This window comes from Ctenopharyngodon idella, chromosome 16 (assembly GCF_019924925.1).
Source record: "Ctenopharyngodon idella isolate HZGC_01 chromosome 16, HZGC01, whole genome shotgun sequence".
NCBI lineage: Eukaryota > Metazoa > Chordata > Actinopteri > Cypriniformes > Xenocyprididae > Ctenopharyngodon > Ctenopharyngodon idella.
In genome coordinates, this window is record NC_067235.1 from 34,182,487 (window position 1) to 34,205,000 (window position 22,514).

Below are 22,514 nucleotides of genomic sequence, written 5' to 3' on the forward strand. Positions count from 1 at the left end.
CTCCTGGGTTTTTATATAAGAACACCAACGACCAATCAGAATTCGTCCCGCCTCTGAAACTGTCTCCTTATTGGCTTAGTGTCACGCCGTTCCAGAGTTAGACACGCCCAGGGAGCTTGTGTATGACTCACGGTTACCATCTAGTGAAGCTTTTGAGAGTTTGACAAAGAAACTAAACGAATCTTTAATAATTAAATAACAATAATAATGTTTTAATACAGTTTTTGAGCAGACCTACATATATTATTCTTCTACACTGAACTGAAAGTATGATTAAATTATTAAAACATGTTATTTCCGTTATCATAGTTTAAAAGATATAAGGTTTCATAAGGACTTTTGTTTTGTATATTAGTGTTTTTTGTGTATTCTTTGGATAGACCACAGAGATATAATACAGAATGGACTAGAATAAACAATATTAATGATTCCAAGATACGTTTTATAAGCAAAATATTCAACAAATATGGACATTATTTTTTTAATTTTTAAAAAGTGTTATTGGTAGCAGTAGTACTTTATTATTACTTTCATCAATAAATCATAATCAAACATTATTGGGTAGGCACATAATATGACCATCATTTTTTAATCAACATCAAATTTTTAAGAAAGTAAACAGTTAAGCATTAAATAATGTTTAAAAATGACGCACTACATGTTTATTTACAACATGAACACATCAGCCACAGGAAAAAAAAAAATTATGCTTTGCATAATTCTATCACTTATATAGCAAAGAAAAAAAAAACAGAACACAAAGAATCATAACCATAAAAACAGATATGATTTAAGTGCTGGAAATTGTATAACAAGCGATTTACTAGGCCCTAGTTAACGGTATATGAGTGAATCTCCTGAAACATGTCAAGAACAGAAAATATTATATACAGAAATAAAAAGGAAAAAAAAATTAATTATGTTTTGTTTAAAGAAAACACTTTTTCCCCACATTGTTTTCATGGCAATATGTAAATATATATTATTGAAAATGTGTTAAAAGTTTTGTAAGCGTGTATATATATATATATATATATATATATATATATATATATATATCTCATGTAAAATAATTTGTAAAAAAAAAAATTTAGTGCAACTAAAAATACACCTGTGCAATTTAATTATGCATTACATAATAAAAGGGAAATATAATGCATGTCCAGTGGATACTCTGGTGAACACTATGAAATATAATATGTGTGCAGTAGATTTTTTTTTTTTTTTTGCACATTATGCATTTTGTTTTTACAGCATTGCATTATATGAGTTTCATCCTGTGTTCATAATGAGAATCACCAATGGAAGCAATAATAATTACGCTCAAAAGTAAACCATATTATATTAACGTGAATTGGGAAAAAAAAGTCACAATGAGAAAAAATGATAACGATTCTAAAAATGGGTTAAAAAATAAATAATCCCATATAATGGATTTGGGGGACATATTTTAGTGAGATTCACCCACATCTTTTCTCTCATTTTTTATGATATTTACACCTAATTTAAAAACACTAGCAGCTTTTACACAAATGAACAGCTGAGAAATATGTACTAATGGAGAAAAGATGCAAAAATGTGTCGTCTGATTTGTGCTGGTATCACATGATAGCTGATGTGGATGATCATTGGTCGGTGTTTGTATCGTCTTCTGCGTTGTTGCGATGGATTGCAGTATTCTGTTGTATGGCGAACTCTGCATAGTATCCCTGTTTGGCCAGCAGTTGGTCATGGTTGCCCTCCTCGACTACTTCCCCTTCTCGGAGGAAGATGATGTGATCTGCGTTCTCCACGCCGCTCAGTCTGTGAGTGATGAGCAGCACCGTGCAGCTCTTCAGGTCCTTCCGCAGAGCGCTGTAGACCTGAGAAGAGGTGGATGAAGACTTAAGATCAGGGTAAAATCACACCCAATGCATTGTAAGTGGACGACCAATCACAACAGACTGAGCCATCTGACCAATCAGAGCAGAGGAGGCTCTCGGAAAGGATGGGCTTAGAGAGACTCAATTTTTGAACTAACACTTTTTGCCTGTAACCACTTAGATCATAGATGGAAAAGACCATTTACAGCCAATTAAATATGGAAATATATGTGTTTTGTTAAAGCTTTTAAACAGTTATAGCGCCACCTATGGTCCCATCTCCATAAAAGTTTGCATGCTTGTTTAGAATCATATGTCGCATGTGCTCACCAGATTTCGTGAAGTTTTGAATTTTCGTTTAGGATTTATTGGTTTTTGGGTATATTTTAACACACCTATTTTTAAATAACCCTGTTATAGCTATCTAAAGGGTAAAGTTCAACAATGTTTTGATAATTATTGACCTGGAGAGTCCAGAGAATTGTGCTGCATTGTTTTTATCGAGGTTGAGCGAAAAACCTAGGACTAGTTCGCGAAAGTAGGTTTTTTCGAATAATCTCCAATATTTAACGAACGTTTCGATTGACAGTGGTGGTCCTAGAGGCAAAGTTGCTCAGAATGAGGAGTTCTATCTATCATGCTCAAAAAAATCTCGTAATATACAATCATTTACGCACCTGAAAAACGCGATAGCGCCCCCGGTGGCCGATTTCATTCAAATTTCTCACAGGCCTCTAGGGCTGTGAGTCAAACAGGCCCAGCGAGTTTCGTTCCAATCAGCCTCCATTAACCTTGTCCGATAGGTGCTCAAACTTCATTGGCCAACGGCGGCCATGTTTTTCGAGATACACGAACTTCCTCATAGACAATCACGGCACCTTCGACCAGGACACCGCATGCCAGTTTTCAAGTCAATCAGATTGACTGTTGCAAAGTTATAACCGTTTACGTGGTTTTTTTTTTTCATTTTATAGCGCCACCAAGTGGCCAGTCGGGGTGTCTTTTTCATGTGACCACAGAATGAGACCGTACACAGGTGTACCAAGTTTGGTGAAATTATCTCATTCTGTTCAAGACTTTTAACCGTTTTAGTAAAAGTGGCCACGCCCACTTTAAACGTTTTGCCGTCTTGTCGCGGACGTGAATCGAAATTTGGACTTTTTTGCGATAATTATTGACAATCAGACTCCAGAGAATCTTTCGGCGGGCGAAAAACCTAGGACTCGTTCGCAAAAGGTTTTTCAAAAAATCCAAAATACCCGAAAATTTTAGGCATGAGTGATTTCGTACTTTTGATCTCTGTAGCGCCCCCGTCAGGCCGATTGGGGCAAGCTTTGGTGTAACTGTACTACCTGTGGGTACTACCATCCCTCAAAGTTTTTTTTACGATTTGGTCTGCCTGATCACTTTTAGGGGAGAATGCTGATTCTTGAAAATCCTAACAATTACAACAGGGTTTCAGAGCTACACGCTTGAATGGCCGCGCTGCTCTTACGTAAAAATAAGGTGGATATGGCGTCAGTAGGCGTTCATCTTACCCTGTGTTCACTCTCTGTGTCCAGTGAGCTGGTAGCGTCATCGAGCACTAGAATCTGAGGTTTCTGAATCAGAGCTCTGGCGATGGCGATACGCTGCTTCTGACCTCCGGAAACCTGACCGCCCTTCTCTCCAGCATCTGAGGAACACAAAACAACACGTGTCACTTTCTAAACCAACTGAACTTCCTGAAACGCCTCCATTGTAGTCTTTTTTCCGGGAATGAACACGTCACAATATTCCTCATTTAAATAATTCATACGCAGAATAAAGGGGCGGGGCCTGGTTGAGTTAGTTAGTAGTGTGTTGAAACTGGCGGTTATGGTAAGGGGCGGGACATTTCCCAAACACCAATCACAACACACTGCTCCAGCCGACCAATCAGAGCACACTGTGCTTTTCAGAAGGAGGGGCTTCATAGAGACAGGAACGATTATAGTGTTTAAGACTCACCCGTGTCATATCCTTTAGGTAAATTAGAGATAAAGTCATCTGCATTGGCTAGCTTGGCAGCAGCTTGTATTTCTCCATCCGAGGCGTCTTCTTTGCCATATTTGATGTTTTCCCGCACAGACCGAGCGAACAGAACTGGCTCCTGTGACACCACACTAATCTGAGAGGGTGGAGATTAAACAAGGTTGGCAAACAAAGAATACCCTTTTATTTATATTCGTTTAGATGCGGCTATGGGTATATATTAGTAGCAAAGAACAGGATTACCTTCTCATGCAGATATTGGTCCTTGTAGCTCAGCAGTGGCTCGTCGTCCAATAAAATCTGCCCATTCTGAGGCTGGTAAAATCTCTCCAGCAAACTCACAATAGAGGTTTTTCCAGAGCCTGATGGACCCACTAAAGCCGTGATCTGACCTGGCTTCAGCTCAAGAGAAACGTTCTGAAAGGACAAACAATACATTTTTTAATTAAACATACAGTAGTGGCCAAAAGTGATGAAAAATTGACATCATCAACCTTTATTTAAAGATTTTGTAAGCATATTGTGTAGTTGTGCTTGGAGTCGATTGTTTTATTTGTGATAACGCAATGTAACATTACAAATTGTGCGACACAATTTTTGGCCAGAAATTATGAACACATTCAAAATATTAAATATTTTCCAAACTTGTAGGGTCATTAAAAACAAACATCCCCTCCGAACATCACTTTTGTATGAAAGCTTGTTTCCACTAATGAAAAAAAACTACTTAAAAGATAATTGAAACTTTAAAACTCGCAATTCTGACTTTATAACTCGCAATTCTGACTTTATATCTCACAATTCTGACTTTATAACTCGCAATTCTGACTTTATAACTCGCAATTCTGACTTTATATCTCGCAATTCTGACTTTATAACTCGCAATTCTGACTTTATAACTCGCAATTCTGACTTTATATCACAATTCTGACTTTATATCACAATTCTGACTATAACTCGCAATTCTGACTTTATATCACAATTCTGACTTTATAACTCAAAATTCTGACTTTATATCACAATTCTGACTTTATAACTCGCAATTCTGACTTTATAACTCAAAATTCTGACTTTATAACTCAAAATTCTGACTTTATATCTCGCAATTCTGACTTTATATCACAATTCTGACTTTATATCACAATTCTGACTATAACTCGCAATTCTGACTTTATATCTCGCAATTCTGACTTTATAACTCGTAATTCTGACTTTATAACTCGCAATTGTGACTATATATCTCACAATTCTGACTTTATATCATGCATCTTTTTTATTCAGTGACAGAAACAAGCTTCCATACTTTTGGCCACTTATGTAAAATATAATATTTATAGCTGTATAAATATTTTACAAATTTAATACATTGTTTTTTGCAATTACAGTAACGAAAATGAGATTACAGTAATTAAAACATTAAAATGTGCTTCATTGTTAAATAATGTCATAATACAAAACAGGCTTAATTTTCTTTGAACAAAACATAATTCATTATTGCTTTCTTTTAATTTTGTGAAATATAATAGGATCTTTTTCAACCCATACCTTCAGCACATTTGTGTCCGGTCGCTTTGGATAAGCAAAGGTGATATTTTCGAAGCGCACATGTCCGTTTAGAGTTTGAGGAGCGAGAGATCCATCTGGAGGAATTTCAGGCTTTCGGTCTACATACTCAAAGATCTTCTCTGAAGCACCGACCGCCTTCTTTACATGCGGCCAGTATGACATCAGTACCTGTGACAGAAGCGGCAGTGATTTCAAGGCACAAACTAGACTAGATAAAAACATGAGTGGTGGTTTCTCATGCAAAAGTCAATGCTAGGCTGTTGTGAGTGGACGCAGGGCATTCCTTAAGTTTAATACTCAGTGTTAAGGGTTTGTTTAAATATGATGCCTGTGGTCAAACAGACAGGATCTGAGCTATTACCTCCACAGCTGATGTGAACTGAAGCTCATACAGCACAAAGGACACCAGATCACCGCTACTGACATCACTTCCTGTCACAAGCCGTCCTCCATAGTATAGTATACTGACTTTCAAAGCCAGACTGGACATCTGAAAAATGCACATTTGATTTCAAAAACTGACTTTAGGATGCAATTGAAATGTAGTGTATATATTCTTGCAAAATAGCACACTATTATACTAATCTTAATACTGAGCACAGAATGCATAGAATAGGTTTGGGAAAATATGCAGTATACCAACAAAACTCACACTATTGGTCCAGGTTGAGGCAGCGTAAGCAACGGCTTCCACTTTGTTCAGGGCGTACGTGCCCTCTAAGCACTTCTTGTACCTCTCGGTTTCTCCGTCCTCGTTAGCAAAGCTCCGGACTGTCTTCATGGAAGAGAACGTTTCCGTTGCAACATCATTGGCCTTCGCCAGAGATTCTTGCACTTGCACAGAAAGTTTCTGAGAGGGAAAAACATTATCACACATCAACACAAACACACTTGATGGACTAGAGAAAAACACCAGCAAATATGAAGGTGTCATTGGAAACATCTGGAAAAATCCCAACATTTGGAAAAAGCTGCTTAAAGGAACACTCCACTTTTTTTGAAAATAGGCTCATTTTCCAGCTCCCCTAGAGTTAAACAGCTGAGTTTTACCGTTTTCGAATCCATTCAGCCGATCTCCGGGTCTGGCGGTACCACTTTTAGCATAGCTTAGCATAGTTCATTGAATCTGATTAGACCGTTAGCATCTCGCTCAAAATTGACCAAAGAGTTTCGATATTTTTCCTATTTAAAACTTGACTCTTCTGTAGTTGCATCGTGTACTAAGACCAACGGAAAATGAAAAGTTGCGATTTTCTAGGCCGATATGACTAGGAACTATACTGTCATTCCGGCGTAATAATCAAGGAACTTTGCTGTCGTACCATGGCTGCAGCAGGCGCAATGATATTACGCAGCGCCTGTGACCCCCTGCTTGCACAGGGAGCGTGTCTTGCAACCATGGAGACATTTGTGAGAGACGCTGCGTAATATCATTGCGCCTGCTGCAGCCATGGTACGGCAGCAAAGTTCCTTGATTATTACGCTGGAATGAGAGTATAGTTCCTAGTCATATCGGCCTAGAAAATCGCAACTTTTCATTTTCCGTTGGTCTTAGCACACGATGTAACTACAGAAGAGTCAAGTTTTAAATAGGAAAAATATTGAAACTCTTCAGTCATTTATGAGCGAGATGCTAACGGTCTAATCAGATTCAATGAACTATGCTAAGCTATGCTAAAAGTGGTACCGCCAGACCCGGAGATCGGCTGAATGGATTCGAAAACGGTAAAACTGAACTGTTTAACTCTAGGGGAGATGGAAAATGAGCCTATTTTCAAAAAAAGTGGAGTGTTAGTTTAATGTTATTTCAGTTTGATCTTAAATTCATTGTGAAATTTTTGTGCATGATTTATTTACATATAAAGTCTTGAGGCAAAAACATTAAATTTATACTATTATAGTTAATCAGTTTTTATTGTTATATTTTACTTTTCATTTTAAATTTAAAGTTTTAGTAATTTTTGTTGTGTGATTTTGTCTTTTTTAATATATTTTCACAATGTCTACATAACTTTTATTAATTTTTATTATTATTTTAGTACATAAGTTATTTATATTTTATTTTATTTTATTTCAGTTAACGTTTCTTTTATTTTTTTAGTTTTTTTTTATGGTTTTAGTTTCAAATTTAGCTTTAGTTAACTATAATAACCGTGGTTCATATAACATTCGTCTGATTCATATAACATTTTACTCCTTAAAAAACTTGCTGTTGACAGTATTCTCTGATTTAAGGAGTGATAAAATATTATCCACTGTTCAAATTTCTGTTCTGCAATTTATCGACTAAATTATGTCTGGAAATTACTGGCTAAAATGCAAGCAAGGTTTCTAAACTGTTCTTGTCATTATGTTTCAAAGGCAGACAGATTAAAAATGAAACGACACTCCATGCCTCCTAAGATTAGAAAGCATGTATGGAGAAAACAAAGTTGGACCCAAAATAGAGCCTTGAGGTACACCACAGGTAAGAGCGGCTACGGATGAAACAGAGCATCCAAAATTTGGTTTTATATACATATGTACAATTTGGCATGTTTCATTGCATTACTATCACAAATAAAACAATCGACTCCAAACTACTTCCTAGGCCGGACATCACTTTTGGCCACTACTGTATGACATATGATAAGATTAATATCAATGTTACCTGGTAGAACCGGCCGGAAAACTCTGGGATGATCCAGATGATGGGGAGGCCGAGTGCGGTGAAGATGGACAGTCTGAGGGAGAGCAGCATCATGGAGCCGAACAGGAAGATGACGCGCATGAAGTACCACATGAGCAGGCTCAACTTCTCACTCAGAGACTCACTCATGGTGTTGGTGTCGGTGGTGATGCGAGATACGATGTCGCCTGAAAAGGAAACCGGTAAAACGATCAAGACAGAATCAGCAGCAACACTTATATGATACTGTTCAAAACCAGCACTAATGGAATATGTTTGCAGTTTTACCTGTGGAAGATTTATCGAAGAACGCAATGTCCTGTTTCAGCACAGACTGAAAGACGAGCGCTTGGATGGACGTGTGTATTCGGCTCATGGTGATGTTGTAGATGAGGTCACACACAAACTCGCACACGGCGCTGCAGAAAACAGGTGGAAATACTGAGATGTGCTTTTATCTTTAATGCATTTTAGGTGTTGGTTATCTCAAAAACCGTGACTTTATGACTTTACTGTCACTTTTGATCAGTTTAATTTGACCTTGCTGAGTAAAAGTCTCACTAAAGCCAGACTTTTGCATAGTAGTGTACAAGATTGTCTTTTTAGTCTCACCTCATAATGGTCATCAGGGTCATGACAGTGATAGCATGGTTAAAGGCCTCAGGTTCATCTTCATTCATGATCCAGTCTGTCATTTTACCAGTGTAATGAGGAATCGCCATTTCACCTGTGGGACAATATGCATGTTCATATTCATGGCTATATCTTACAGACAAAAAAGACACAAGCTTTACCCACATTATTCTGCAATCAAAATGTCTCATCTCTACATCTAGAAGTTGCTGAAAAGTCCTTATTTATATTGTGTTTGCAAACTCGGCATGATTTTGTATGCTGAACAATTATGAGAGCAAACACGACCAAAGTGAAACTGAAGGTAACATTAGATCACATTTAACTTTCTTTCATTTGACAGACTATTTAAGTTTTAAATTACACTGTGGGCTAGACTTCAAGGTAATTATTTACAGATCATAAAGCCATAACAGGCACATCAGGACGATCCAGAGACAAATGCATTATTAAGACAATATTTACTCAAATATAATTTAAAAAATAAATAAATAAATAAATAAATGGGCATATGTATTGACTAGGCAATGGGTCTAAAAATATTTAAAAAAATAAATAAAATAAAATAAATAATAAAAATAGAAAAAAATATTAAAATAAAAATAATAAAAATGTAATGATTTAAATCAACAAATAATACATCTAACAATGCAGTAATATAGTAATAGCAACTAAATATTTTACAAATAATACTTAAATTTTATATTATATTAATTGCACAAGAATGATCATATTTGGGGATCATTTTTATTTGTGATAATAATGCTATGAAACATGCCAAATTGTGTGGACATCATTTTTGGCCAGAAATTATGAACACATGCAAAAAGAAAGAACCAATGAAATATTAAGAAATACTGTAGTCAATGTTTGATTTTTCTAATATACCTAATATAATCTTATTCTAATATATCTAATATAATCTAATATAATTTTTTTTACCTAGTAAAGTTAAACCTGTAGCTTTAATTACCCTTTTTTTGCCAAATAATTTTGTCAGATAAATACCTTAACCAAGTTTAGTGTTTTGTTCTTCCCTCAAAATATAAAATAGTGTCATATTTTGATGGTTTAATCGAAACTGTAGGGTCATTAAACACAAATTTCCCCTTCAGACATCACTTTTGCACACTACTCTATGTATGACACAACACATAACCACATTTGTACCTAAGGAAGATATAACCACAAAGAAGAAGACGGCTGCAAAGCGTCCACTGAATGGCTTCATGTATCCCAGCAGCCTTTGCAGCGAAGCCTTGCCCTTCTGCTCTGTTTTCTGCTTTTTGGCTGTCGGAAGGATAGTGGGTATATGGCGCTTCCACACCAACAGAGACATAGCCAACACCAAATACCCCTGCAGAAGCTGAAATATAATCGGATTTTAATACATACACACGCCTCCAGGTGTCTGTTTGCCATTTAAATGTATTAAAGCACATCGTACCCCTTGCCAGGTGTGCCAGCCCCACACCAGCTCCACAGTAGACTTGCCACAAGCCCAAAGGAAGGAGATATACACCGGATAGAGGAGACCGTGAACTACAGCCGTCTGCACCCCCTCGAATCCTCTCATCCACGCCGGGCTGCCGGAGTAGGCGAAGGAGACGAAGAGGAGGAGTATGATTCGGACCAGTCCACCAGCCCACAGCATGATGAAGGCGTTACTGATGAGGGACAGCTGGATGGCACCGATGAACATCACTGCAAACACGTCCACGCACAATGCCAACAGGGCGAACAGAGGAACAGCCATCTTATCCTTCATCTCCTGCACTGCCAAACAAATACTAGGATGAAAAAAAAAAAGTGCAATAAACATGTTCATGATATCATCACATGTCTTTATCATGTTACCATGTACAAAGTAAAAGAATGGCACACTTCAGCTAAATCAGTTTCACTTTCACTCTAAAATTAATTTTCATTTAAGCTCAATGAGATTTGCATACTTAATAGTGCGTTTGCTAACTAAGCAACTCGTTTTGAAAGTCAAAAAGTAGAGAATTACTTAAACATTGTGTATGTTTGAAGATTTCCCAGCAGTGCATTCACACAATAAGTGTGTTATTGAAAAGAAAAAGGAAACACTACGTACCTTGATAGCAGATACTACTGAAACTGTTTGAAATGTCAAGAATCGACGTGTTTTAGTGTCGCCGCCACATTTATTTAATATGTTATAGTTTAAAATCAGTAACTAAACAAGAGCGATGAGAATGCTGTGAGTGAAACCTCCATATAAGGTTCAAATCTGAAACCGAAAGTGTGAAACTAACTGCAAGGAAAACCCCATTTGGGGTCAAAATAATGAATATTAATTACGCACCGTGACTTTGGCTACATAACCCTACCTCATTGGCTCACAGTCAGACGTTGATAATGTGCTGGCCAATCAAGGAGGGCTTGTCTTATTAATATTCATAAGGTTGCATTTCTCTAAAAGTAACACACTTACGTCGCCGGTTTAAGCGCTAAATTGGTGTATTTGATGTTTCACCTCAATGATTTGAGTGTCGAGCGCTCTCGCGTCACGAGTGTCGCGTTTTAAGACGCGTCTCGAAACCCCTGCATTCTCTTCTTCAGTTCCTTTGCGCAGCGCTGAACGTGAGCACGTATAATGTTACGTCAGCGTACCCTAATTAATATTCATGAGTGTTTAGTGCTATGCGCTTCTCTGCTCATTTCCCTCCACAGTAAGGTTTTCTTTTATATCGGTTGCCTGCATTTTGTTCACTGAATAAAAACGTCTAAACAAACTCATCAAATCAGATCATACTTGGTCAAAGACTTTTTATATATCTTAAAGGGACTTTGACTGGGTCTGACCTAACCAAAACACTTGAGAACTAATAATTATAATTTAAATATCAACTTCATTATATGATCTAAACGTCTTGTGGGGATCAAAACTTTGTTTCTATGCAAATATGAACTGTTTTCAACATCAGAAATGTTTCTTGAGCAGCAAATCATCATATTAGAATGATTTCTGAAGGATCATGTGACACTGAAGACTGGAGTAATGATGCTGAAAATTCAGCTTTGATCACAGGAATAAATTACAGTTTACTTTATATTCACATAGAAAACAGATATTTTAAATTGTAAAAATATTTCACATTTTTTACTGTATTTTTGATCAAATAAATGCAGTCTTGGTGAGTAGAAGAGACTTCTTTCAAAAACATTATACGCCAAGCTTGCAAACAGTATAGTGTTCTACTACATAATAATCATTCTATTTCTAAAAAGCCTCTCCTAGTGATCCATACAGCAGCTGTACGGGAGGAAAAATGTGCCAGGCCAAGTTTGGGAATGGAGAATGTGATGAGGAGTGCTTGAGTTCTGCCTGTCTGCATGATGGATTTGACTGTCTCAAAGAAAAAGGCTCCTGCATGTAAGAAACCAACATAACACATGCTAATATCACATAAAACAAAGTTACTTATAGTCAGGAGAATGTCTAAAGTGTTACCATTAATTGTAATGCAATATATGTGTAATACATTCAAATGTGAGCGTATCATGTTTCTTTCAGTTCAGGGCATATTCAATACTGTCGAAATCATTATGACAACGGTTACTGCGACCAGGGCTGCAACACCGCCCCCTGTGGGTGGGACGGCTCGGACTGCCACAAAAAGCAGTATCCCGCCTGGGCCAAAGGAAGCCTCATACTGCACACTAGAATCCCATTCCAGAGGGGTCAGTTCCAGAACGGCTCTCTGTTATGGGCCTTAAGCACTGTCCTCCAGACCAGCGTCAAACTCAGAGGAATGGCACCTCTCCAGCCCACCTCTGACCTTCTGACAATGGACACTCGACAGCTGGCGGAGCTGTGGTCAAAATCATGTCTGACCCACTCCTTGTCTCCCGATATATTGCGCATCTTAAGATGCAGTTCACTTTTCATAATCAAATAGATGAAATAAAAAAATAACATTATAATAGGCCTATTTAAACATAAAGAAAACGTATTTGCAGGGCATATCGCAGGGCAGCCACTTCAGTCAATGGATGTTGACAATGAGCAGACAGACCAGCTGCTGGAGGAAGTGAATGTAGATGCGAAGGATGAAGGATTTGAGGAGGACATCACTGAGGACCCTACACTGAGTTTCTCCTTGAAGATGAAGCTAACTGTAACCCACATACAATTCAGCCTGTTCATCCTTCATACCAGCCTGCTGCTCCCTCATCCCAGTCTGTTGGTCCCTCTTCACAGTCTGCCTTCTCCCAGGTTGCTACTACTGCCTCATCCCAGCTTGCTGCTCCCTCATACCAGTCTGCTGCTCCCTCATCCCAGTCTGCCTTTTCCCAGTCTGTTGCTCCCTCATCCCAGTCTGCTGCTCTCTCTTCACAATCTGCCTTCTCCCAAGTCGCTACTACTGCCTCATCCCAGTTTACTGCTCCCTCATACCAGTCTGCCTTCTCCCAGTCTGCTGCTCCCTCATCCCAGTCTGTTGCTCCCTCTTCCGAGTCTGTTGCTCCCTCTTCACAGTCTGTCTTCTCCCAGGTTGCTACTACTGCATCATCCCAGACTGCCGCTCCCTCATACCAGTCTGCCTTCTCCCAGTCTGCTGCTCCCTCATCCCAGTCTGTTGCTCCCTCTTCACAGTCTGCCTTCTCCCAGGTTGCTACTACTCCCTCATCCCAGTCTGCCACTTCCTCATCCCAGTCTGTTGCTCCCTCTTCACAGTCTGTTGCTCCCTCTTCCCAGTCTGTTACTCCCTGTTCACAGTCTGCCTTCTCCCAGGTTGGTACTACTGCCTCATCCCAGCTTACTGCTCCCTCATAACAGTCTGCCTTCTCCCAGTCTGCTGCTCCCTCATCCCAGTCTGTTGCTCCGTCTACCGAGTCTGTTGCTCCCTCTTCACAGTCTGCCTTCTCCCAGGTTGCTACTACTGCATCATCCCAGACTGCCGCTCCCTCATACCAGTCTGCCTTCTCCCAGTCTGCTGCTCCCTCTTCACACTCTGCCTTCTCCCAGGTTGCTACTACTCCCTCATCCCAGTCTGCCACTCCCTCTTCCCAGTCTGTTGCTCCCTCTTCACAGTCTGCCTTCTCCCAGGTTGCTACTACTCCCTCATCCCAGCTTGCTGCTCCCTCATACCAGTCTGTTGCTCCCTCTTCACACTCTGCCTTCTCCCAGGTTGCTACTACTCCCTCATCCCAGTCTGCCACTCCCTCTTCCCAGTCTGTTGCTCCCTCTTCACACTCTGCCTTCTCCCAGGTTGCTACTACTCCCTCATCCCAGTCTGCCACTCCCTCTTCCCAGTCTTTTGCTCCCTCTTCACACTCTGCCTTCTCCCAGGTTGCTACTACTCCCTCATCACAGTCTGCCACTCCCTCATCCCAGTCTGTTGCTCCCTCTTCACAGTCTGCCTTCTCCCAGCCTTCTGCTCCCTAATCTCAGTCTGTTGCTCCCTCTTCCCAGTCTGTTGCTCCCTCTTCACAGTTTGCCTTCTCCCAGCCTTCTGCTCCCTAATCTCAGTCTGTTGCTCCCTCTTCCCAGTCTGTTGCTCCCTCTTCACAGTCTGCCTTCTCCCAGGTTGCTACTACTCCCTCATCCCAGTCTGTTGCTCCCTCTTTCCAGCCTGCCTTCTCCCAGCCTGCTACTGCTTGATCTGCCTGACCCTCTTGGTGTTGCTGCTGAGGCTCTCCCACCTGCCAGTGTCCGTGCTGTTGCTCCACCACAGGTCCAGGGAGATCAACATATCTACAACCTGCCACAAAGCACAGCTGGGCAAGCTAGACTAAAAATGCGCATCTCTAGCAAAACAACTGAGGCGGTCATACCTAAGCTACCAACCCCGAGGCCAATAATTCCTCAGCCTGTTGGCAACCTGCAACAAGTTCCTGTCCTTCCCAGGCTCAGCCCGAGTGTCCCCCTTGACTCCCACATTACCACTACCTTCACACTGTTTGTTGTCCCTCAAAATCCTCTTCCTATAGCCCCAACCACTCCTAGTTTAGTCCTCCCACCTCCTGCCACGGTCAGTCAGTCTCAACTCCCTCTCCCTCATCCCTACCACAGGAAGGTTGAGGCAAATACTTGCAGGAAGTGTGGGCAGTTTAGGACAGCAGTGACTGGGCACAGCCAGTTTAGAGGGACTATCTACTGCCTTATCACAGAGACTCTTCCAAAAGAGCAGTGGCTTGAAAAAAAAAAAAAAAAAAAATAGTTTATTATATAAAATAACTATATAAAATATAAAATAAAACATTTTATTGTTCATACAACAGTGTCTCGTCTTTCATTAATCCTTCTGTGAGCCTGAGTTAAAATTCTTATTTATTATTATAAAATTATCAATTATTATTATTATTATAGGTCTGTATATCTCATATGTATAAATACTTTGGGATTTTTTTTAAGATAATCAAGTTAAAAAAAAGAGTAAAATTAGAAAAAATAATAAAAATTCTTATATTCTTATATCCAAAGGTGAAATAATACAATAAAAAATAATGGCAAAATAGCATTGTACAATAAAATAAAAATAAAAATAAATAAATGGGAAAAACAGTACTTATACATATAAAAATAACATAAATTTAATGACAGAAAAATAACATTGCATTTAATGGTTAACCAAGCTGGGATTAACCAGCATCATCAAACTACTCAAAAAATAATACAGTTAGAAAGAGATAATAGAGATAATAAAGATTTCTTATATCAAAGGTGAAATAATGAAAAATAGCATTGTATAATAAAATAAATATACAAAAAATGGGACAAACATTACTCATACATAGAAAAATAACATGCATTGCATTTCATGATTAACAGGCATCATCAAAGTACTCAGAAGGAAACCTGGGTTACAAATAAGGTAGTTATTAGCAAACTTTAAAAAAAAATGTAGTCCTGTCAGACATGAGATTCGATCTTCTTGTCAGTGTTACAACCTGAAATTTGTAGGGGAAAGTACTTTTCAGTGAAATATGATGATTTGTTTACCACAAAACAGCTAAATATTGCACAAGTGCTCTTAAATTTTCCTTTGTCTTTTGATCTTTTTTCTTTCATTTTTCTTCTTTTTTCCTTCTTCCTCTTCTTTTTCCTTGTCCCCTTCCTCAGACAGACTATTGTTCCCCAGCTTAACGGCTGTCAGGTACTGGGCTGCCCGATCAGTTTTAGGGAAGAAGAAAAATAATAAAAATCCTTACAATTACAATAGGGTTTCAGCACTATGTGCTTGAACCCCTAATAATTTCAGGATCATCGAAGGCCCCTCACACACCAGGGCCCTATGCATTCTGTCACCCTTTTCCCCCCACTTACTACGCCCCTGGCTCTATCTCATTGGCTCACAGTCAGACATTGGTAGGCGGGTGTAATCTGCTGGCCAATCACGGAGGGCTTGTATTATTAATATTCATAATGTTGCATTTCTCTAAAGGTGTATTTAATGTTTCATCTCGATGATTTGAGTGTCGAGCGCTCTCGCGTCACGAGTGTCGCGCACATCACGTCGAAACTCCTGCATTCTCTTCTTCAGTTCCTTTGCGCAGCGCTGAACGTGAACACATCTAATGTTACGTCAAGCGTACCCTAATTAATATTCATTAGTGCTATCCGCAAATACTTTATATATATGTTAAAGGGGCTTTGGGTCTGACCAGTTACCTAAACTACTTTACAGTTTACTTGGCTGCTGTTTTCTTAACATAACTACAGATGATCACTGTTTTGGGGATTTTGGTTTAATAATGTGTTTTTTATTAAAATCCAAGAAAAAAAAAGTAATGATAATATCAGAACCATTTTCTACTGCTGAGAAAAGAAACACAAACGTACAGGACTTTTAGCAGGCATATAAAAATGAGATATTATGTCTAGTTTGAACACAAGGAAGGGAAGTTTTGTGTGTGTGTGTGTTATTGTTCAATTGTCCTGTCAATTTTCCTTCAACACAATTCATGCAACACAATAATTCATAAACAGTCTTGTAGGTATAGGTCAAACTCATGTGTTAATGACCTTTTAGATTCACACACACACACACACACACACACACACACTTGCACACACACACACTCGCTCCTATTCTTCTCCACACAGTGGCAGGAAGTCGTCCAGATATCCGCTGTGCTTCTGAAAAAGAATGAGGGACAAATTGAGGGCGGGAGCTGTTGAGGGTGTAGACATGAACGTTCACACACTTCACAGACTCTTACTGGACTGATAACACTGCATCATCTAACGAACCCGTCCAAGATCAGAAAGATCATCTTCAGATGAGAAGACACCAGGCCCTGGTGGTTCAGACTCAAGGGGCCGAACAGTGTTATATCAAAAGAAAAGAAAGTCCTGATTGAGTTCTGCCATGCATCTGACAGCCAGATTAACCTTCCTCTTATGGTCTCTCTGCAGATTATCTGAAGGTGAGTCAAATTCGGCTTCATGTGGATAAAACTGATGAATAGACAGACTCAGATGATCACATGATGTGATGATTGCTGGTGTTCTAATGACCAACTTACTGTAGCTGCAAATGAGCGAGAGGAATAGTGAAATAATTGATTCATCTTTAATATATTTCTTGGTTGTAACATTTTCAAAAAGTTTTTTTGTTTACTTTTAGGTATAATCCCAAACTTTAATATGGTGTCAGACACACATGGTAAATGTATATATATATATATATATCTTGACTTAGGAGTATCAGGTAGCCTATGGGAAAACTGACATCTTCACAATTAATTCAAATATTATTAAAAATATGTTAAAGAATTTTGCGTAGTTGTATTTGGAGTCCATAGTTTTATTTGTGATAATGAAACATGACAAATTGTGTGACATAATTTTTGGCCAGAAATTATGAACACATGCAAAAACAAGAGAGAACCAACAAAATATGAATAACTGATTATGTATTTCTGTGAGCTTTTTGTTTTTCTTTGCATATTTTTGCATAGTAAAATAAAACCTGTATCTGTAGTTTGCTTTTTTGCCAAGTAAATTTGTCAGATAAATACCTTAACAAGTCCCTTTAAGAAAAGTCGTTTCAATCGGCGGCCATCTTAGTAACGCCTCTCGGGCATACAAGTGCTGCTCCTATCTCCTTGAATGGGAAAACATCAAATTCTCCAAAGCTGTTCGCCAAGCTTTCGATTAAATTTCATATTTGAAATCACCAATGAAATCTGACAACAACTTTCTCATAAACTGTGTTTCTAAACGCTCGAATCGTGACAAAAAACGGCATTTTTCAGGCTGGATCAAGCTAACGCACATGCATAGCACTAGCGCGTCTCTATAGAAACCGCGCGTCTGACTGTTTCTATGGGAACCGGAGCTTCTAACGGCAGCTGCAGTGACGCGATGACTTTAGCAATCGGCGATTGGCTCTTATTTAGAAGGCGGGACTTATTCTTTATATATTTAAAGTCCCCCTGTAGGCTAGTCAATAATTGTATCCCTTAAAACTAATATTTGATCACCAAAATGACATATTTAAGCATTTTTTTTACTGTGAAAAAAAAAAAAAAAAAAAATTCTTGCCTTAAAATAGCGTGAATGTAACTCGACACCCTTGCTTTATTTAGTATATGCGATCTGTGAATATGATAATTAGCCCCGCCTCCACTCACTCGCACAAGCTCCACTCGATCAACTTACTGAGGTAAATGCTTCACAATGGTATCGCTTTTTACAACGTCGGACACATAACGGTAATTATTATGATTAGCCTTTTGCCTGACTACATTATCAAACAGCTAATAATGTGTTGCTAATGTTACACGACTCCTTTCAGGGTGGTCATAGTTAATGATATGCTAAAGCGTATTGACATGATTCACGGTGATTGGTTACAAGGTAATTTGTAAGAATCAACAAAACGCGTTTTTGAAACTGTCTTTAGATGACTGCAGTTTTAAAGAGAAAGTACTCAGCAATGGTGTTGAATGATGAATTCGTCTTAAAGCATATTAAAACACCACATACACATACAAACAACATTAAAAACTCGATTTTCACCACAGGGGGACTTTAAAATATTTCACAAATCTAAAATAGCCTATTTTTCTCATGTTTTGATGGTTTGATAAATAGACAGTAGTAGACAAAATGCTACAGTAAATATATAAAATGAAAATATATCAGGCTACAATGTAAAAGTTTTACAGAATTCTGTTCTATTGTTCAGCCATTATGGGTTTATTTTGCTTCACACACACCTGTCAACTCTATTCGCTACAGTAATCCACTCCCATTCCACCCCATTTCCTGTTGCTGTTCATTCTGGAAACTTCCTGTTTGTGTCATGCCCCTAGTTTCCTGTTTCTCCTGGAATTCAGGTCAAAGATTCGCCCCCTCCAGTCAAATCTCCTTTAATAGCTCAAAAACATACCTAACATTGGATTATCAGGTCGATACTTCATGTTTTTAACCAAAACACTTGAGAACTAATAATTATAATTTAAATATCAACTTCATTAGAATGATTTCTGAAGGATCATGTGACACTGAAGACTGCAGTAATGATGCTGAAAATTCAGCTTTGATCACAGGAATAAATTACACTTTACTATATATTCACATAGAAAACAGCTGTTTTAAACTAATAATATTTTTTAATTTTTACTGTATTTTTGATCAAATAAATGCAGCCTTGGTGAGCGGAAGAGACTTATTTCAAAAACATTATACGCCAAGCTTTCAAACAGTATAGTGTTCTACTACATAATAATCATTCTATTTCTAAAAAGCCTCTCCTAGTGATCCATACAGCAGCTGTAAGGTTGGAAAAATGTGCCAGGCCAAGTTTGGGAATGGAGAATGTGATGAGGAGTGCTTGAGTTCTGCCTGTCTGCATGATGGATTTGACTGCCTCAAAGAAAAAGGCTCCTGCATGTAAGAAACCAACATAACACATGCTAATATCACATAAAACAAAGTTACTTATAGTCAGGAGAATGTCTAAAGTGTTACCTTTGCAATATATGTGTAATACATTCAAATGTGAGCGTATCATGTTTCTTTCAGTTCAGGGCATATTCAATACTGCCGAAATCATTATGACAACGGTTACTGCGACCAGGGCTGCAACACCGCCCCCTGTGGGTGGGACGGCTCGGACTGCCACAAAAAGCAGTATCCCGCCTGGGCCAAAGGAAGCCTCATACTGCACACTAGAATCCCATTCCAGAGGGGTCAGTTCCAGAACGGCTCTCTGTTATGGGCCTTAAGCACTGTCCTCCAGACCAGCGTCAAACTCAGAGGAATGGCACCTCTCCAGCCCACCTCTGACCTTCTGACAATGGACACTCGACAGCTGGCGGAGCTGTACGCTCAAACAGCATCCTACGACAGCAATGAGTAACTAATGCTATATAATATCTATAACTATGTGTGTTGTTTGTGTAAGCATGCTTCATGGAGTTAACATGAAAATTGTGCCTTGCTTTAGTAGATTTCTTGTGGGAAAACTTAACACATAAAACACATATAATTACCTTTATAACCTCTAGATGGCAGAAGAGGACCACTCATTGGCTCATTCTACTTACTAATATAGGTTTTTTCTCAGGTTTTGCTTTTGGATTTATATTTAGACATTATAAAATCACTATTATTCACATTTTGCAATCATATTTTGGTGAAAGGTGGCACTTATAACAGTTAAAAAGCTTTAAAAAAAAAACATTTTTTTAGTAAATTACGCATCTGCTTAAAGGCTAATTGCCGATAACTGCTGCTTGGAGCTATATTTGTATTTTATTTTTTATGTGAGTGTTATATTATTTATGTTAATCAAGGCTTTATGAACCAAGAATACTCAAAATTGTAAAAACTCTAACAAATACACCTAAAAAATAATGTAAAAAGAAATAATTTTGTTTTACACAGCTATTTTTTTACACTCTCTCCGATCTCTTGAATTAGGCTGTTATTGCTTTTGTGTCTTGATTTTATTTTAGCATTTTATAGTCCATGTTAATCAAGGTTTTATGCACCAAAAATTCTCATAATATAAAACAAATATAATAAAACCTAAAAAATATACCTAAAAATAATGTAAAAAGAAATAATTATGTTTTACACAGCTATTTTTCACCAGCTCTCGAATTTGCTGTTGTGCCTTTATTTTATTTTTTTATAGTCCATGTTAATCAAGGTTTTATGCACCAAAAAGTCTCATAATATAAATCAAATATGATAAAACCTAAAAAATAATGTAAAAAGAAATAATTTTGTTTTACACAGCTATTTTTCACACTCTCAACGATCTCTCGAATTAGGCTGTTACTGCTATTGTGTCTTAATTTTATTTTTTTATATTCCACGTTAATCAATGTTTTAAGCACCAAAAATTCTCATAATATAAATCAAATATAATAAAACCTAAAATATATACCTAAAAATAATCTAAAAATAAATAATTTAGTTTTACACAGCTATTTTCCACCCTCTCTCTGAGCTCTCGGATCAGGCTAATATTGCTATTGTGTCTTAATTTAATTTTTTTATATTCCACGTTAATCAATGTTTTAAGCACCAAAAATTCTCATAATATAAATCAGATATAATAAAACCTAAGAAATATACCTAAACATAATATTATGTTTTACACAGCTATTTTACAACCTCTCTTAAATTAGGCTGTTTTTGCTATTGTGCCTTTCACATAAATGACCTTCATATAAATGACCTTTGCTTTGGCTAGTCTAATTTAGTACACTTCACTGTTTGATTTTAAGGACTTTTTATTTTCTTTGATATATGATTGTAGTGATATCATGCAGGTATTGCCTTCAATAATCAGTGGTCTGTTTCCCAGATCAAATTTGTGCTGACAGCATCTGTATTTTTGTACTACAGGTCAGTGTTATTCCTGCAGCTGGATAATAGAGCCTGCTCCCGTCTTCACTCCACCTGTTTCCTGTATGCCGCCGAGGCCGGACACTTCCTGCGTGCCGTCCTGGCACTGAACCACCCCCCCTTTCCCATGATCCCAGAGATCCAGGCAGCTGTAATCAGTGTGCGTGGAGTTGACGAGGAAATAGGAGCCAGAGAGGAGGTGAAACTGCCGAACAAGGAACGCAGCAGTACGTTGAATCAACTCCACAGCAACTACGTAAATTTATCCACTAACTGTTCAGAAACGTCTAAAAGTTGTAACTTCTTCCTGAGTCTCTCCATCAGTGTCGACTCCGGTTTGATCAATGTAAGGCTGAACACCGTTACTGACAATCCTCATTTTGTCTGCGTGAGATTCTCCAGCTTTGTTGTTGTTGAGCAACTGAAGTGCGAGCTGTTAAAGCTCCGCCCTCTTCTGGAAAGGGGGGCGGGAGCAGCAGCTCATTTGCATTTAAAGGGACACACACAAAAACGGCGTGTTTTTGCTCACACCCAAATAGGGGCAAATTTGACAAGCTATAATAAATGATCTGTGGGGTATTTTGAGCTGAAACTTCACACACACATTCTGGAGACACCAGAGACTTATATTACATCTTGTGAAAGGCATAATAGGTCCACTTTAAGACATTTCTCCTTGTATAGAACATCTATATAGAACCCCATTGAACCTTTTCTTCTAAGAGCGTAACTGCAAAAAATAAGAGTTTCAGAGAAGTTAGTTCTATTATTGATTGAAGTGTTTTTCTTGTTGTTACGAGCATCATTTACATGCTCAATCTCATGTTTCACTTCCTGAAGCCTCTCCTGCCTGGATGTGGCCGGTGGTCGGCGTGGCGACTGGACTCGGTGTGGCGCTTGTCGTGATCGTCCCGGTGGTGCTGATGTGGTTAAA

The 22,514-nt window shown here is 38.3% G+C and overlaps 2 protein-coding genes across 9 annotated transcripts in view; one reads left to right on the top strand and one right to left on the bottom strand.

Moving 5' to 3' along the window:
• Nucleotides 1-421: 421 nt before the first annotated feature.
• Nucleotides 422-11,345, bottom strand: tap1 (transporter 1, ATP-binding cassette, sub-family B (MDR/TAP)). Of its 4 annotated transcripts, none has more exons than XM_051864606.1 (13): nucleotides 11,243-11,345; nucleotides 10,190-10,518; nucleotides 9,913-10,108; nucleotides 8,722-8,836; nucleotides 8,398-8,528; nucleotides 8,092-8,297; nucleotides 6,094-6,291; nucleotides 5,803-5,931; nucleotides 5,421-5,609; nucleotides 4,119-4,292; nucleotides 3,852-4,011; nucleotides 3,401-3,537; nucleotides 422-1,862 (listed from the first exon to the last, which is right to left on the bottom strand). In XM_051864606.1, the coding sequence occupies exons 2-13, from the start codon at nucleotides 10,508-10,510 to the stop codon at nucleotides 1,626-1,628; spliced, it is 2,193 nt and encodes a 730-aa protein (XP_051720566.1). In that variant the 5' UTR covers nucleotides 10,511-10,518; nucleotides 11,243-11,345; the 3' UTR covers nucleotides 422-1,625. The 4 variants fall into 4 exon arrangements, with proteins under 4 accessions (XP_051720566.1, XP_051720565.1, XP_051720563.1 ...); XM_051864605.1 differs by lacking the exon at nucleotides 11,243-11,345 and adding an exon at nucleotides 10,841-11,070 and having other exon boundaries at nucleotides 10,190-10,513; XM_051864603.1 differs by lacking the exon at nucleotides 11,243-11,345 and adding an exon at nucleotides 10,841-11,067.
• A 713-nt stretch (nucleotides 11,346-12,058) lies between these two features.
• notchl (notch receptor, like) overlaps nucleotides 12,059-22,514 on the top strand; it is a 15,601-nt gene continuing 5,145 nt past the window's right edge. For 2 of the 5 annotated variants that reach the window (XR_007925375.1, XM_051864601.1), the window contains exons 1-5: nucleotides 16,877-17,139; nucleotides 19,468-19,612; nucleotides 19,745-20,077; nucleotides 21,581-21,807; nucleotides 22,421-22,514. The exon at nucleotides 22,421-22,514 is cut by the window's right edge and continues 219 nt beyond it. Coding sequence is in view for 4 of the 5 variants with exons in the window: in XM_051864601.1 (XP_051720561.1) it covers nucleotides 17,082-17,139; nucleotides 19,468-19,612; nucleotides 19,745-20,077; nucleotides 21,581-21,807; nucleotides 22,421-22,514 (857 nt within the window). In the remaining variant the exon portion in view is untranslated. Of the gene's footprint in view, nucleotides 12,143-16,876; nucleotides 17,140-19,467; nucleotides 19,613-19,744; nucleotides 20,078-21,580; nucleotides 21,837-22,420 lie in introns of those variants that run through there. The other 3 variants (XM_051864598.1, XM_051864599.1, XM_051864600.1) reach the window with 3 other exon arrangements.